The 18,575-nt window shown below is 40.5% G+C and overlaps 1 protein-coding gene across 2 annotated transcripts in view; it reads right to left on the bottom strand.

Moving 5' to 3' along the window:
• Positions 1 to 18,575, bottom strand: part of LOC118385277 (G-protein-signaling modulator 1) — a 66,286-nt gene that overhangs the window by 22,684 nt on the left and 25,027 nt on the right. For both annotated transcript variants that reach the window (XM_052521167.1, XM_052521168.1), the window contains exons 5-9: positions 16,583 to 16,706; positions 14,506 to 14,621; positions 14,018 to 14,173; positions 13,536 to 13,644; positions 12,595 to 12,709 (exon numbers count right to left, since the gene is read on the bottom strand). In XM_052521167.1, coding sequence (XP_052377127.1) covers positions 12,595 to 12,709; positions 13,536 to 13,644; positions 14,018 to 14,173; positions 14,506 to 14,621; positions 16,583 to 16,706 — 620 coding nt within the window. The remainder of the gene's footprint in view (positions 1 to 12,594; positions 12,710 to 13,535; positions 13,645 to 14,017; positions 14,174 to 14,505; positions 14,622 to 16,582; positions 16,707 to 18,575) is intronic.

Here is an 18,575-nt window from a genome sequence, read left to right as displayed (position 1 = left end):
CCTTAAACAAAGTGTTGTTTTTGATTAATAGATTTTTGCACTTTATTTTATTGTATTTCAATCCAATTATATTTTAAAAATATTTCAGTTGAGTGGATGATAGAAAATTGCTATTATTGTTTTTTTCTTTGAAGTAAATTTAGCCCACTTTTGCTAAAATAGAAAATATAGGCTACTGATGGTGCCTTGAATACCGGTTTCTTTCATTTAATGTTCATGTTATGGGGATTTTTATATAAAGGAAATTTGTCTTTTGTGTCTGTTGAAAATTAAAGATTACTGACAGAGCCATAAGAAAATATTGCTTTATTTATCTGATCATATTGGAATATATTTGTTAGGTTTTCAGTAGGTTCAATTAGGTTCACTAGACTATATGCGTCATTTAAAAAATTTTCAATGAACATTCGAACAGTCCGGCCCTCGGCTTGTAGCTAAATTTTTTATTTGGCCCTCCGTCCATTTGACTTTGACACCCCTGATGTACAGGTATTTCATAAATATTGTGGCAGCGGGCAGGGAGAGGTGAGAGGAGTGGTGATTGAGGGGAGATATCTGGGCAGTCCGTTGGCTTCACCCCTGGGCCTTATGTGGACTTCCTGCCCCAAAGAAGAAAGAGTAACTTGTTAAGCCAGGGAGTGTTTGGGGATAAAAGGGGGAAGCAACATTCATAACGGGGCAGAGTAGGAGAGAACCAAGAGCGTTATGAAGGGTGGGAGAAGACAGAATACTATGTGTGAGATTACACTTTGTGACCTGGGCTGTCGGACTAATCCCCTTGTGTTTGGCTGAGGACCCGAGTGTGCGGATTACCCCTGGAAAACGGAACTGACAAAGGGAATGGCTTGTGGACTGTTAGGTGATTGGTGAATCCCCACTTCTTTCCCCATGTATGAAAACCCCTAATAAACTTCCCCTTTGCATTCTATTTGTGCCTGGTTTGTTCATGACTTTAGTGACGTGGAAACCCCACACCCTTGATCTTAATACAATATGTATTCATTTCTGATCGAATCTGGATGATCAGCACAATCTATTAATACATGTAATCTAAAATGTAATCTACGTAATCCCTGAAAAATATTTATTACGAGAGGACCATAAACAAACAATAACTAGTAATGCTGCATTCGCCAAGAAAAGGTCAAAATCTCACCTTTCTGGTAAAAATAGCTATACATTGCTGAGGTGTAGTCACTTTTGAGGACACAAGCTCAAGTACAAATATGAAACTACGAAATATTTTAGGACGTATTTCCTATTCAACAAAACTGTATGGATACGGCTTGAATTGACATGTGTTTTATAAATATAGCATAATAAAATGATTAAACTACTATAAGATTCCTTATGACTCTAAAATACATATTTGTATGTTTAGTGTTAGAGAAAATGTGCATATTTTCTAAAGGTCTCTCTTGATCAAAACATCTGCTCCCACAACTGTGAACGTCACACATAGCTCTAGCTTGGCTTCCTGAACTTGTTAAGAACTTGCCAAAGTGTTTTTTGTTATTATTTTATCTCTGAATGTGCTACTTAGATTTCACATCCTACCTCTCACAGTCCGTGGGAACCAGTACTAACGCTACCAGGGCTACCCCAATTGTGATCTACGGTGTCCATAGATCCATTTATAAGCAAAAATGTCAGTCGGAACCGGTACCAGAACCACGCGAGTCCCCTAGACAATTGACTTTACATCTAAATAGGTTTAAACAGTTTTAAAAATAGTTTACAATCCCCTTATAAAAGTGTGCAATAACGTTATCTTACCAATGTCTCTACCATTGATGTGTTACACAAGGTTCTGTAGGATGACCATTCAAAATCTACATTGTTCAACCGATAAACCTATATGAACATAAAACCAAAACACATATCTAGACTGTTTCCCATACAGCTCAAATAGATGGTCTTGTGATGCGTGGTGAGGACGCGGTTCAGTCAGACAGCCAAGTAAAAAGACTGTGGTTAACGGGCCCTTTACGAGCCATGAACCCATAGGGAATGTCGGGCCAGTGTGTGAGCTGGACGGCCTGCACTGAGATATGGAGAATGTGTAGGACTGGCACAATTATTGTATAATTGAGTAACCGACAATAACTGTGAATTTAAAAAATATATATATCTTCATAACCATCTTACTACATTTCTTTTTGAGGAAGGGGGATTCAACTTTATATTGAAGTAGACATAGTTTACCTAATATGAGTCTGTCATTTGAAGTGGTTAGAGTTGGTAATCATTTTACGAGCAGAACGGTCTGGAAGAGAAGCATCATTTCCAAAAGTTCCAAGCTGTTAAAACCATTTGTTTTTGAGATAGGGGTGTCATCGGGGCTGTGTTGTATTTATTACAAGCTCACAACATTTTTCAACAAAAATGAAAATTGACAAAAATCCACAAACGTCACAGCCCTACCGATGTACCCTGTATGTCCATTTCTGCAGTCCACTTCTACGTAGACAGGACAAGCATGAGATCTATCAGTCATGTGACACTTGGAAAGCAAAAAAATAAAACACTATGTATTTGGCTGTATCGTTAGCTATAGAATTGTTTGGATTGGATTAGCAATTACATTTAGAAAGTTATGTCATTATCATTATCCTGAACATTTTGTATTTTTGCTTCATGATATGACCAATAGATGATTTTATCCACGTGGCTGAGGCCTAATTCTTCCAAACTTGACATCTCGATTTTCATTGTGTTTCTGTTATGTGCATCAGAGAACCCATCTGTGTATTTGTTTGGAGGGGAAGATGTAATGCTTGACGATTACCATCACTCACTCTACACAGTGCCCAAGTGTACACAACCAAATATGTTGTTGTCATACATGGTCTGTGTTATGTCCGTCTGGACTGGGACATAATCACCATCCCAAATCTATCTACACTGGTTTCCTTCGGCTCTCACGTGTCCAGTGTATGGACTCACTGAAGGTCTAGTTATCTCAGACATGCACATCTATAGGGCCCGATTCAGATTTAGGAAATGTACATCTTTCCTATGCACTTCAGTAGTTGGGATTCAGATTTACAGTGTGGAGGTGCGTAAACAGACTTTGCAGGAGTGGTTCCCTTGCGCACGTTGAATACATTTAATTCAATTGCTGAAAACCCTCCCACTTGCTGGCCAACAGATTTTCTCATGGAGTTTTCATTCAATCGGGTTTTCAGTACATTTATTTAAAGACACCCCTTTAAATTTGGTGTACCTTTTAATAAAACATAGTTCGACAGACTCACAAAAATGTACACAAAAAAATGTTTGATGAATCAGAAATAGTGGTTTGATTCCCCCTGGAAGTTGTCATATTCAATTGTTCAATCCATAAAATATTGGAAGGTGAGAGAAGTGTACAATAGGGGTTGAACAGTAGTCCTATAAATCTACCATAATAATCCTCAATAATCATGGAACTTTTTGACAACGGTCCAGTCGGTGCAGTTTTGAACTTACGTATGTTTTGCTCCATCATGATTCAAATAATAGACTACAAGTCCCAAATTACAGCACAACTTATAATACGTTAGCCTAATATGATCCACTATTGCTAGAGATCCTCAGGAAAAACTACACAAACGTGACAGAGAGGCATGAACAGTAAAATAACAACGTAATTGAATGATGTAATATGTATGTAAGAAAACTAACACTAAAGTCACTGACAGTTATAAATGTATGTGGGTATAACTTGACGGTTACTACCGATAGAGGCTAATATTTAGCATGATACAAATTGTTTGTTTTTTTAACTGAAAAGTCTGGGCATATAATTCAAACATTGTAGAAATCATAAATCAAACTGGTAGGTTTGGTGATATACTGTCATTTGCTCATGGCGACAGAAGCTGATAGCTCGGGTCCCCCCAATTTCATCCCAAATTGTAAGGCCAGCATAATCATAAACTTCACTGTGGAAAAGGTGAAACAGTCTGTTGATATGCTTCAGTTTGCTGCCATGTGACTGGTTTCACATTTGTCTCCAGCGATCATAAGGTCAAATATATCTAAAACAATTGTCATTTATATTTACAATCCCCTTATCCAAAAGGCTTACTCATTTACCTAGCTCTTATCGATAGTTCTTATGAATTTATAAATTACAGTTTATGGAGAATGCTGTTATTTCTATCGGGAAAAAATTAAGTAGATGTTGTTCCACTTGGAACTGACAGGTTGCTCAACCTTACTACTGTCACGCCTTGGTCTTAGTATTTTGTGTTTTCGTTATTTATTTGGTCAGGCCAGGGTGTGACATGGGTTTATTTTGTTGTGTTTCGTATTTGGGGTTTTAGTAGGCATTGGGGATTGCGGCTGAGTAGGGGGGTCTAGCATAGGCTTGGCTGCCTGAGGCGGTTCTCAATCAGAGTCAGGTGATTCTCGTTGTCTCTGATTGGGAACCATATTTAGGTAGCCTAGGTTTCACTGTGTGTTTCGTGGGTGATTGTTCCTGTCTCTGTGTTTGTTGTCACAAGATAGGCTGTATAGGTTTTCGCGTTTCGTTTGTTGTTTTGTATATTATTGTTATTTCATGTATCGTCTAATTTTCATTAAAGAACATGAGTAACCACCATGCTGCATTTTGGTCCGACTCTCTTTCAACAGACGAACGCCGTTACAACTACATCTTTTCATCATGTGTAAATGTGGTGAAATTATGAGGGAATTAAATCAAGTACTGAATATCTGAAGACACACTGCCACACCTTGTTTTTTTAATCTCCACCCTAAATTAAGTTAATAGCAAGTTAATAGCAAGGTCAGAAAATGCGTAGAGAGAAAAGTGCATTAAAAAGGGAATTATTTACGGTGGCTCAACTCAGATTGGAATTCCCCCCAAATGAATAGACACAACACAGTCCTAAATTACATACTAGTTTGACAATTTGTAAATAGTAAGGCATAAAGTTATTCTTGCATAGAAAACGCTAAGCACCAATGGTTCGCAAACTACAATACTCTAAACTTCATCACCATTATAACAACTTGAATGTCTGTCTTCTCATTGTATTTCCATTTTGTGAGGCGGCAGTGCCAGGGCCGCCAGGGCTGGGTCCCACCTAACCACAGTCTGTACAGCATGGGCCTGCTGATCCAAACAGACCGTCTCGGTCTCAAATAAACATCCAACATGTCCTCTCCATACACAGAGCAGGTCTGTGTCCACCTGACTAACCCTTTCCTCCCAACCCGGACTCAATAGAAGATGCAATTGACCGGAATTCTCTCAAGTGACCTCAAACAATGACCACTCAACATTCAATCAGTCTATCTTCATTAGATTATTTCTCACATGGTCCCTTTATCTTTCTCCTATCATAGCCTTAGGACATTGCCTTTCTCTTGGAATACAGAGTATATTCCCTGAATATCTTTTAAACAATATATCACAATGACATAAATGGGTAAGAAAAAGACAATACATGGATTTCCTCTCAACTGCTACTACATGTAGAATTGTAGGGTGTCATTTGTATAACCGTGCGTGAATGTAACAGTGCATATCTGTCAGGGAGAAACATTAAAACCCATTCACATCCTTTTACTATATTTCGTATAATATCAAAATGCGCCACTGAACAATTTCTGTAAATCCATGAAATGTGCTGTCAACATAGCTAGTACAAGTGTCTAGGCAGGCCACATTGAAATGTTAAGATTGATTGTCAGCATCTAATTTCCAGTATCAACATTGAGATTGAGAAAATATAAAGAATCATTCAAATTACATTTCCAAATTAAATAGTTTAAAAGCATATATTATTTTTATTTGACCTATTCCAAGCCCAAATATGTTAAATATACAGTATGATTCAACTCATTTGTAAACTACAGACGTTTCTGTATTGCACTATATTTAGTCTTTGTACAAGTGCGGGTACAATTTTGTTTACACGTCACAAATTAAGTAATGTGATTACATGTTACAATGGTCATATATTAATGAATAATATTTGGTGTATAGTTTGTCTGGATCAATATATATATATATATATATATACTTTTGAAATATACAGCACATTTGGACAGCACATTTGTTCAATACCTTCCCTTTTTCCACATTTTGTTAAGAATTTGTTCTTAACTGACTTGCCTAGTTAAATAAACGTAAAATAAATAAAAAAATGTATTGAAACTATTTAAAACATTTTAGAATAAGGCTGTAATGTAACAAAATGTGGAAAAAGTCAAAGGGTCTGAATACTTTCTGAATGCGGACAAGCTATACATCAAAAATTAAGATCTGACCATTTGAACATGTATTGAACATGTATTCACAGCATACGCAAATCCAATGTAAATCAATGGAGCAAGAGAGAGAGAGAGGATTTATTTTGATATTTATATATGTAGAGTGCACAAAGCTGTCATAGCAAAGGGTGGCTTTTTGAAGATTCTCAAATATATTTGTTTAACTCTTTTTGTTTTTTTACTACATGATTCCATATGTGTTATTTCCTAGTTTTGATGTCTTCACTATTATTCGACAATGTGGAAAATAGTAAAAATAAAGAAAAACCCTGGAATGAGTAGGTGCGTCCAAACTTTTGACTGGTACTGGTACTGGATGGATGCATGTATGTATGAAATATATATATATATATATATAAAATGGTCCCGACTATCTACATACCAAAAATTACAATTTGATCATTTGAAGATGTATTCACAGAACTTAATTCATGAAATGTGCCAAAAACAGTAGCCTCATGTCTCCAAAGTCTAAATTCATTACAATATCAAAAACTCACATTGTAGACAAATGCTTTGGCCGATTTAGAACATTTCTTCAGATTTGTCCATCATTAAGTTCAGAGAACACGTGTACTAAAGGAAATCCATACATTTCCGTTATGGACATGAATGGTGTCATGACGTTGCCCTCTGTGGGGACAGCAAGCCCCATCCCCCTCTCCCTGCCTCCTACAACTAGGCTGCTGTGGTCAGAGAGGTCATAAATTCCTGAGGAGAAGATCTCCTGAGGAGATGATCTCCTCATGGCCACAGTTTAGAGACCGAGTGAATTTTCATAGAGAACAAAGGAATTTCTTCCACCTCATAGAACTTGAGGTCCGAACAACATTCATGTTCCGGAGAAGGTATAAAAGATTGGTGAAGAATCCAGCTACGAACTGGTCCGTTTGTTACAACTTGGTGAAGCTCATGGGATACGGTGTGGCCACATTACCATAACGCTGTTTATATAATAGCCTCAGATATGAGGTTTACATCTAATTATTGTATAAGATGAATGAGTGAGGATGATACTCTTTGTAAAATTGTGTAATGTGATTTTGGACTGTTTAATGAAGGAAACTCCAATTCCCTTTTGAGTTTAACTAAATCAGAGGACCGCCCATGAGCCCAGTTTGGGTCGGGCCCGTTTCTGCAACTCCTGAATAAATTCCTGAATAAAAGTTCTCAACAGACCATGTTTTCTCTCAATCACGAGAGGACAAAGGTTGCAGACCAGTTTACCTCGATAACTAGAGGGCCAAGGTTTGAGACGATTGCTGAATATTTTAACCATCCCATGTGGTTAAACTCTTAGACTATCGATACCGACAGAATAAGAACAAGTCTTTGATATGAATTACTAGTCTGCAGCTAGGAATTCGGTATCATTGAACGCGAAGAACGAAGACCGCCGAAACCGATAAAGACCGATAAAGAAATGAATGAATGTCACTCTGAACTATCCACTCTAACCACGACAGAGAGAGAGAGAGAGAGAGAGAGAGAGAGAGAGAGAGAGAGGACGGAAACTCTCCAACAGAAACTAACTTTTCAGCAGAGATCCCGACAACACACTGAGCGTAAATATATATATATTGATTGCAATTGTTCCTGAATGAGTGAGCGTTCATGTGCAAAGGATTAGCATTTCAATTGTTATAATTATCAACTGTGTGTGGTCTTTTCTCAGTCGACCCCCACTTCCTTTTTGTACAACAAGCCGCCATGCCGGTTTAACCCACTAGGGAACTTCCGTTATCATTTCCTTGTAACTATCAACTGTTTGTTTATGCATTTCTGTGAATTGATGGATGACTCATAGTGAAGACTGGGTTCGTGCAGATTACCAACAATTTACGACGTTTGGAATGAGACGAATGTGAGGTAAAGTAAATAATTAATTAATTAGAAGACTAATTTATCAGATAAAAAATACCTGAAAAGTTATATTAGGAAAATTATAACTTTGTAATCTGAATATTTTCCTTGGTGCCCCGACTTCCTAGTTAATTACAGTTACATGATTAATCAGTTTAATCACGTAATACTAATTACAGAGAATCTTTGATAAAACTAAAAGTCTTCAATTTAATGATAGTTAAGATACAATGGGTTAACTTATTTCCTTTATTCTTGGCGACTTCAACCTCCCAATGTCTGCCTTTGATTTATTTATTTCCAAATCTCTCTTTCCCCTCCTTGCCTTTTATGACCGAACCCTTTCCCAACCCCTCCAACTCACAAGGCAGGCAATACACTTGACCTCATCTTTACTAGAGGCTTCTAGCCTACTAATCTCATTGCAACCCCCCTGCAGTTCTCTGATCACTCATTTGTTTCCTTTTCTGCCACCCTTTCCTCCAACCTTAACCACTCAGATGGTCATGCGCTGTTGCAATCTTCACTTTCTCTCTCCCAGCTCTCTCTCCTTTTCTATTCTATCATCTCTCCATTCTGCTTAATCCTTCTCCCTCCCGTCTCCCGATTCTGCCTCTTTGACCCTACTCTCATCCCTTTCCGCATCCTATGACTCACACTGTCCCCTTTCCTCCTGTCTTGCTCGGCCCTCCACTCCTGCTCAGTGGCTGAGTGACCCATTGCGAGCTTACAGAACAGGGCTGCTGGCAGCTGAGCGGAAATGGAGCAAAACAAAACTTCCGGAGGACCCATCATCCTTTCACTCCCTCCTCTCTACCTTCTCTTCCTCTGTATCCACTGCTAAAGCCATTTTCTACCACTCTAAATTTCAAGCTTCTGCCTCTAAACCTAGGAAACTATTTTCTACCTTATCCTCTCTCCTTAACCCTCCACCCTTCCCTCCTCCCCCTCTGCAGTCGACTTTGTCAATCACTTTGAAAAGAAGGTTGACAACATCCGCTACTCAATCACCTATTGAGTCCACTGGTCTCACTCACACAATACTACGCCTTGACCTCTTTCTCCCCTCTCTTTCTCCAGATGACATCCTGTGACTAGTGAGGTCTGGCTGCCCGACAACCTGCCGGTTCGACCCTATCCCCTTCTCCAGACCATCTCTGGAGACCTTCTCCCATTCCTCACTTCCCTTATCAACTCATCCCTGACCACTGGCTGTGTCCCCTCTGACTTCAAAATGGCCATAGTTGCTCCCCTCGTAAAGAAACCAACACTCGACTCAAAAACTATAGACATGTAGCACTTGAGCGTGCTGTCTCTGATCAACTTTCTCGTTATCTCTCAGAACAATCTTCTTGACCCTAACCGCTAACTTCGACATTGTAAACCATCAGATCCTCCTTTCCACCCTCTCAGGGCTCGGCATCTCAGGCTCTGCACACTCTTGGATTGCATCCTACCTGCCAGGCTGCTCCTACTAGGTGACGTGGAGAGGATCTGTGTCTGCACCACAGACTCTCGCTACTGGTGTCCAACAGGGCTCGGTTCTAGGCCCTCTTCTCTCTATAAACCAACTCACTCATATCCTCACACGGTCTCTCCCATCATTGCTATGTGGATGACACAACTACTTTTCTCTTTCCCCCTTCTGACACATAGGTGTCGGCCCACCACCTCAAGCTCACCAACAAGACAGAGCTGCTCTTCCTCCCGGAGAAGGCCTGCCCGATCCAAGACCTCTACATCATGGTTGACAACTCCACAGTGTCACACTCCCAGAGTACAAAGAATCTTGGCGTGACCCTAGACAACACCCTGTCATTCTCTGCAAACATCAAAGTAGTGACTCGCTCCTGCAGGGTCATGGTCTACAACATCCATAGAGTACGACCCAACCTCACATAGGAAGCGGTGCAGGTCCTAATCCAGGCACTTGTCCTCTTCCATCTGGACTACTGCAACTCGTTGTTGGCTGGGCTCCCTGCTGGTGCCATCAAATCCTTGCAACTTATCCAGAATGCTGCAGCCTGCCTGGTTTTCAACCTTCCCAAGTTCTCATGTCACCCCGCTCCTCCCCACACTCCACTTGTTTCCAGTCGAAGCTTGCCTTCACTACAAGACCATGGTGCTTACCTACGGAACAGCAAAAGGAACTGCCCCACCCTACCTTCAGGCTATGCTCAAACCCTACACCCCAACCCGAGCACTCGGTTCTGCCACCTCAGGTCTCTTGGCCCTCCAACCCCTACAGGAGGGCAACTCCCACTCAGCCCAGTCAAAGCTCTTCTCTGTCCTGGTATCCCAATGGTGGAACCCGCTTCCCCTTGAAGCTGGGACAGCAGAGTCCCTGCCCATCTTCCGAAAACATCTGAAACCCTACCTATTCAAAAAGTATCTTGACCCCTCCAGCCCCTTTCTAGCTCGGACTCTACTGACAGCTACTTTACTGGGGGAAAATGTACTTTCTATGCCTGTGATATGTGGTTGTCCCACCTAGCTAACTGAGGATGAATGCACTAACTATGTCACTCTGGATAAGAGCATCTGCTAAATGACTCCATCCTCTGATCCGCGATGGATTGAATCCAATCTCAGAACGATCGAGCTGAAATGATGACTCTATACTTCTACAGACGTCCTTTTAGAGGGGCATACATAATGCATTCACTAAGATGCATTATCAGCAGAGAAGGATTCTGTTGACAGAAGTCCAATGAGACATTACTCTGCATACATAATTGATCTAAGCGCGTGGCTCTGCGAAGGACAAATGTATGCATTCTCTAAAGCTTATTCTGCTCTTTGCAAAACTCAATCCACCTCTGACATATACATACATCTCCCTCAACCAATTGAATAGAGAATGGGTTATAGAATTTCACAGAAGCCTTCTCAAGTATGCTTTCAAACCGCTTGACTATTCTTTACAGATCCATAGCAACTAGAAGGAAAAAGCATCCAATACCATTTACAGTACATTCAAATAATTCAAAGGCTTACCTCATACTCTGAAGAGGTAAAGTAATTGTTGTCAGTCACATAAATTGAAAATAAACTGTTGCTATAATTGTTAATAGTCTATAGTTAAATTCCATTTGCAGTGTCCAATAAGTATCCTGTGAGAATCCATCAAAGATCAAAAATCAAAAATCAAATCAAAAATCCATCTCTCTCTCTCTCTCTCTCTCTCTCAACTCAAGAGTTTGGCTGGAGGAGTGGTGGGATGTTTTCCTTCTGAGCGTGTGTGTGTGTGCGTGCGAGAGTGTGCCTGGGATTGTGTGAGGAAGGGGTGTGGTATGGAGATGGAGAGCGAGCTGGGCAGTGCCTCTGCATGTGAACCAGGGCTGGTCAAAAACAGAAAATACTATATAGGGCTTTCCATGTTGATAATTATTATTACTATGGTCATTAGTATCATCCTGAAAAAGTATGTCTGGGTCGGTTATCAAAAGAAATAGAACCATCCCCTTTAATTTGTATATGTATTTTTTATCCACATAGGAATTAACTCATGTTTAAAAAAGTGCAGACATGGGTAAAATGTCAAATCTACTCAAATAAAACAGCAAAAGTAGATTCATTTGGAATGTTAGTTCAGCATGTTATGATTTTAGCACGTCAGGTAGAATTAACCCTATAAGGCTCATATCTACAATCATCTTACCCTCAAATCCTACACTGAACCATCAAGGGGACAAACACACATCGAGACTCAAACCAATATTTATGGGTTAACCTTATCCTTTTCCAAAAAAACCTCCAGGGGTCATCATTTATGTATTTATTTGTTCTCCTCTTTTTTTAAGGTTCCAGGAGGCATATGTGGTCCAAAGTTGGGAGCTTTCACCACTACACCAGACTCTGGCACGTGGTCATAATTTATATACTGTTAAGCTTAACATAGGCTTCCAAGTTGAAACAGTTAGCATATTTATTGGTTTGTTTCGGTGTTCGGCGGTTATTTTTTTGGGGCTGTTCAAACACACATGGCAAGTCGAAGTTCGGGTGGGCGAAAGTCTCAGACTCTTTTTCTGGGATAGGTCAACAGCAGGGATTCCCCAATGAAGTGTTTGTTGTCATTCAACGACAGACTAGTTTTCATGTAAAAAAAAATCACTTGAGAAACACTGTACCAAACATCTTAGTTCAACGTAAAATTGCAAAAAACATGCAAATTCAGAACAGATTTCTTGAGTTATCTTAGATTAATTCTGACTATTTTGAGGAAGTGTACTGGCTATGTCATTTATATGGCATCTCAAGAGGGATAAACAGTAATACTGCCTCTTTCTTCTCATTTTTAAAGCATAGTCATTTTAAGGGAGTATGCGAGCACAAACGATTACTTCGCCTAGCCTAGTACCACTAGCAGCAAACCGAACCTATGTATGCGGACGCCTGAAGTCTCCCTCTCACACTGAAAATACAAGTTCAAGGTAGAACCATAGAAGGAAATCTCCCTCATACCTTGCACCTCAAACTCTGACCCGCAGGGTGAAAGGTCACTCTCGTTGACCCCCAGAGCCTCCATCAGCTGCTCCACATTCATCCTGGCAGTCAACTCGCCATTCCTGTCCCCAATCTGAGAGAGGGAGAAGGGAGAGAGAGAAAAATACCTTGTTGACTGCGGGTGTATGGGATTTCACTGTCTGATTATTGTTAGTCTGATAATAGCAACGGCAAATAAACGCAGCAAAAAAAGAAATGGCCCCTTTTCAGGACACTGTCAAATTTGTAAAAATTTGTAAAAATCCAAATAACTTCACAGATCTTCATTGTAAAGGGTTTAATCACTGTTTCCCATGCCTTTTCAATGAATCATAAACAGTTAATGAACATGCACCTGTGGAACGGTCGTTAAGACACTAACAGTTTATCACCCTGACATGACCCTCCAGCATGACAATGCCACCAGCCATACTGCTCGTTCTGTGCATGACTTCCTGCAAGACAGGAATGTCAGTGTTCAGACATGGCCAGCGAAGGGCCCGGATCTCAATCCCATTGAGCACGTCAGGGACCTGTTGGATTAGAGGGTGAGGGCCATTCCCCCCAGAAATGTCCGGGAACTTGCAGGTGCCTTGGTGGAAGAGTGGGGTAACATCTCACAGTAAGAACTGGCAAATCTGGTGCGATCCATGAGGAGGAGATGCACTGCAGTACCTAATGCAGCGGAAGGCCACACCAGATACTGACTGTTACCTTTGATTTTGACCCCCCGTTCAGAGACACATTATTCCATTTGTGTTAGTCACGTGTCTGTTGAACTTGTTCAGTTTGTCTCAGTTGTTGAATCTTATGTTCATACAAATATTTACAGATGTTAAGTTTGCTGAAAATAAACACAGTTGACGTTTCTTTTTTTGCTGAGTTTATATTGGTCTGAAAATGAACTTCACAGTGGTTACCTCTCTGGAGATATCCAGGTGTTTGCGGGCATAGTGCAGGGCCTGGCGATGATTCCCTAAAGACACATAGGCATTTCCCAGACTCCAGCAGGCACGGCCCTCTCCAACCCTATCAAAACATAGTTCGAGAAGGAACAAATCAAACAGCATAATGATAAGCATGTTAAAGGTGTGTGTGTGGAGCCTGCGGAGGGGAGAACGGCTCATAATAATGGCTCGAAAGGCACATATGGAATGGCATCAAACAATGTGCTTGATGTATCCGATACCATTCTATTGATTCTGCACCATTCATTACCACGAGCCTGTCCTCCCCAATTAAGGTGCCACCAACCTCCTGTGGTGCTTGTGGAAGTGAGTGAGTGTGTGTGTGTGTGTGTGTGTGTGTGTGTGTGTGTGTGTGTGTGTGTGTGTGTGTGTGTGTGTGTGTGTGTGTGTGTGTGTGTGTGTGTGTGTGTGTGTGTGTGTGTGTGTGTGTGTACCTGTCAGTGAGCTCCTGGGCTATGAGGAGGTGTTTGAGATGGTAGTCTATGGCTCTCTCGTACTGCTGCAGCAAAGTGTAGGTGTTCCCCAGGCTGTAACACGCCTGGGCCTCCATCACCTGGTCCTTTAACTGACGAGACAGCTGCAGAGTTTTCCTGGATGGAACAGGGAGAGGGGGGAGAAGGAGAGCGAGAGGGAGAGGAAAAGAGATGTATGCAGAGGGGAAGAGGGCGATGAATGGAAAAAGAGGAGAACAGTGATATTTAAAGTTTGATCATGTGTTTTTTTACTATCCCGCACACAATTCCAACAATTTATTTAAATGAAACATTTTAATTATAAATTAATTTCATACATTATATTGATCTAAAACATCATTACATTTGAATGCATGCAGGCAATGAAGTCTATATCACATAGCGCTCTGAGCATCATTGGTTGATACACATTATGTCCACAAGGTGTCAGTGTTGTAGTCTCTACTAACCTGTAGTACTCCGTGGCAGTGTTGAACTGGCCCAGGAAAATCAGAGCATTGCCAAGGTTACTATAGGCTCTACGTTCTGCTGCTTTGTCACCAAACTCCTTGGCAATGGAAAGTCTCTGTGAACAAAATAAAGTTTATATATTTTATATGTACTGTACAGTCATGGCCAAAAGTTTTGAGAATGACAAATATTAATTTCCACAAAGTTTGCTGATTCAGTGTCTTTAAATATTTTATATTGTCAGATGTGACTATGGAATACTGAAGCATAATTTCAAGCATTTCATGAGTGTCAAAGGCTTTTATTGACAAATACATGACGATGATACAAAGAGTCAATATTTGCAGTGTTGACACTTCTTTTTCAAGACCTCTGCAATCCGCCCTGGCATGCTGTCAATTAAATTCTGGGCCACATCCTGCATGATGGCAGCCCATTCTTGCATAATCAATGCTTGGAGATTGTGATAATTTGTGGGGTTTTGTTGGTCCACCCGCCTCTTGAGGATTGACCACAAGTTCTCAATGGGATTAAGGTCTGGGGAGTTTCCTGGCCATGGACCCAAAATATAGATGTTTTGTTCCCAGTGCCACTTTTGCCTTATGGCAAGGTGCTCCATCATGCTGGAAAAGGCATTGTTCATCACCAAACTGTTCCTGGATGGTTGGGAGAAAATGCTCTCAGAGGACGTGTTGGTAGGTACCATTCTTTATTCATGGCTGTCCTCTTAGGCAAAATTGTGAGTGAGCCCAACCCCACACATGAATGGTCTCAGGATGCTTTACTGATGGCATGACACAGAACTGATGGTAGCGCTCACCATGTCTTCTCCAGACAAGCTTTTTTCCGGATGCCCCAAACAAATCGGAAAGGGGATTCATCGGAGAAAATGTCTTTACACCAGTTCTCAGCAGTCCAAACGCTGTACCTTTTGCAGAATATCAGTCTGTCCCTGATGTTTTTCCTGGAGAGAAGTGGCTTCTTTGCTGCACTTCTTGACACCAGGCCATCCTCCAAAAATCTTCACCTCACTGTGCATGCAGATGCACTCACACCTGCCTGCTGCCATTCCTGAGCAAGCTCTGTACTGGTGGTGCCCCGATCCCGCAGCCAACTTTAGGAGACGGTCCTGGCGCTTGCTGGACTTTCTTGGGCGCCCTGAAGCCTTCTTCACAATTGAACCGCTCTCCTTGAAGTTCTTGATGATCCGATATATGGTTGATTTAGGTGCAATCTTACTGGCAGCAATTTCCTTGCCTGTGAAGCCCTTTTTTGTGCAAAGAAATGATGATGGCACGTGTTTCCTTGCAGGTAACCATGATTGACAGAGGAAGAACAATGATTCCAATCACCACCCTCATTTTGAATCTTCCAGTCTGTTATTCAAACTCAATCAGCATGACAGAGTGATCTCCAGCCGTGTCCTCGTCAACACTCACACCTATGTTAACGAGATAATCACTGGCATGATGTCAGCTGGTCCTTTTGTGGCAGGGCTGAAATGCAGTGGAAATGTTTGGGGGGGATTCAGTTCATTTGCATGGCAAATAGGGACTTTGCAATTAATTGCAATTCATCTAATCACTCTTCATAACATTCTGGAGTATATGCAAATTGCCATCACACAAACTGAGGCAGCAGACTTTGTGAAAATTTATATTTGTGTCATTCAAAACTTTTTTTTTACCCTATAGACGGACAAATATTGTGTTGCGAAACTGATACTTGTTCGTCTAGTATGTACGTCATACACTTACATTGAGGTCATTCACAAAGACAAAGGCAAGTGTCCCTTATGTGTTTTCACCCAGGGGCGAAATGATCTAGTGTGAAAACACCTTCCATTAATTGTTATGTCACACTATTGTGTGTGTGTGTGTGTGTGTGTGTGTGTGTGTGTGTGTGTGTGTGTGTGTGTGTGTGTGTGTGTGTGTGTGTGTGTGTGTGTGTGTGTGTGTGTGTGTGTGTGTGTGTGTGTGTGTGTGTGTGTGTGTGTGTGTGTGTGTGTGTGTGTGTGTGTGTGTTTACTGGTACATCATATGACGTTGACTGCTATCCCAGGGATATGTATCTCACCTGTCTGTGGAATTTGATGGCTTCCACAAAATTTCCCAACAAGTAGTGGGTGTTGCCTAGGTTACCGAAGGCTCTCCCCTGAGCGGCTCTGTCCCCCAGCTCTTTGACCAGACACAGGTTCAACCTTTAGTAGAGAGGACTTGCGTTTGTTACAAAATTGTGTTTTACACAAAGTCACATTTTTGTTGTCTTGGAGTGAACATTCTATAGTGCCTTCAGAAAGTATTCACACACCTCAACTTTATCCACACTTTGTTGTAGCACAGCCTGAATTTACAATGGATTAAATGGAAAATACTGTTGTCATTGGCCTACATACAATACCTCATAATGTCAAAGTGGAATTATGTGTTTTTAAATTTTGACAAATTAATAGAAAATGAAAAGCTGAACTGTCTTGAGTCAATAACTATTCAATCCCTTTGTTATGGCAAGCCTAAGTAGATACATTCAGGAGTAATAATCTGCTTAACAAGTCACATATTAAGTCACATGGACTCACTCTGTGTGCAATAATAGTGTTTAATATGATTGTTTTATGACTACCTCATCTCTGTACCCCACACATACAATTATCTGTACCATCCCGCACTCGAGCAGTGAATTTCAAATCACAGACTCAACCACAAAGCCCGGGAATGTTTTCTTATGCCTCGCAAAGAAGGGCCCCTATTGGTAGATGGGTAAAAAAAAAAACACAGACGTTGAATATCACTTTGAGCACGGGGAAGTTATTAATTACACTGTGGATGGTGTATCAATACACCCATTCTACAAAGATACAGGTGTCCTTCCTATTTCCGTTGCCTGTGAGGAAAGAAACAGCTCAGGGATTTCACCATGAAGCCAATGGTGACTTTAAAACAGTTATAGATTTGAATGGCTGTTATATAACACTAAGGATGGATCAACAACATTGTAGTTACTCCACAATACTAGCCCAATGGGAATTGATGGGAAATTATGTAAATATATCACTAGCCACTTTAACACTTTAAACAATGCTACCTTATATAATGTTACTTACCCTACATTATTCATCTCATATGCATACGTATATACTGTACTCTATATCATCGACTGCATCCTTATGTAATACATGTATCACGAGCCACTTTAACTATGCCACTTTGTTTACTTTGTCTACATACTCATCTCATATGTATATACTGTACTCGATACCATCTACTGTATGCTGCCCCGTACCATCACTCATTCATATATCCTTATGTACATATTCTTTATCCCCTTACACTGTGTATAAGACATTTACATGTACATTTACATTTAAGTCATTTAGCAGACGCTCTTATCCAGAGCGACTTACAAATTGGACAGTAGTTTTGGAATTGTTAGTTAGATTACTTGTTGGTTATTACTGCATTGTCGGAACTAGAAGCACAAGCATTTCGCTACACTCGCATCTGCTAACCATGTGTATGTGACAAATGAAATTTGATTTGATTTTGACTTGATTTAATTGACAGAGTGAAAAGTAAGCTTGTACAGAATAAAAAATATTCCAAAACGTGCATCCTGGTTGCAACAAGGTATTAAAGTAATACTGCAAAAAAATGTAGCAAAGCAATTCACTTTTTGTCCTGAATACAATGTGCTATTTCTGGGGCAAATACAATACATTACTGACCACCATTCTCCATATTGTCAAGCATAGTGTGGCAGCATCATGTTATGGGTATGCTTGTAACCATTAAGGACTGAGGAGTTTTTCAGCATAAAAAGGAAACACAATTTAGCTTATCACAGTCAAAATCCTGTCTGCTTTCCACCAGACACTGGGAGATGAATTTACCTTTCAGCAGGACAATAGCCTAAAACAGGCCAAATCTACACCGGAGCTACTTACCAAGAAGACAGTGAATGTTCCTGAGTGGCAGAGTTACAGTTTTCACTTAAATCTACTTGAACATCTAAGGCAAGATCTGAAAATGGTTCTCTAGCAATGATCAACAAACAATTTGACAAAGCTTGA

This window comes from Oncorhynchus keta, chromosome 6, assembly GCF_023373465.1.
Source record: "Oncorhynchus keta strain PuntledgeMale-10-30-2019 chromosome 6, Oket_V2, whole genome shotgun sequence".
NCBI classification, from domain to species: Eukaryota; Metazoa; Chordata; class Actinopteri; order Salmoniformes; family Salmonidae; genus Oncorhynchus; species Oncorhynchus keta.
Note: the sequence above shows the minus strand (reverse complement) of the source record. Positions and strands in the feature narration are given on the sequence as shown.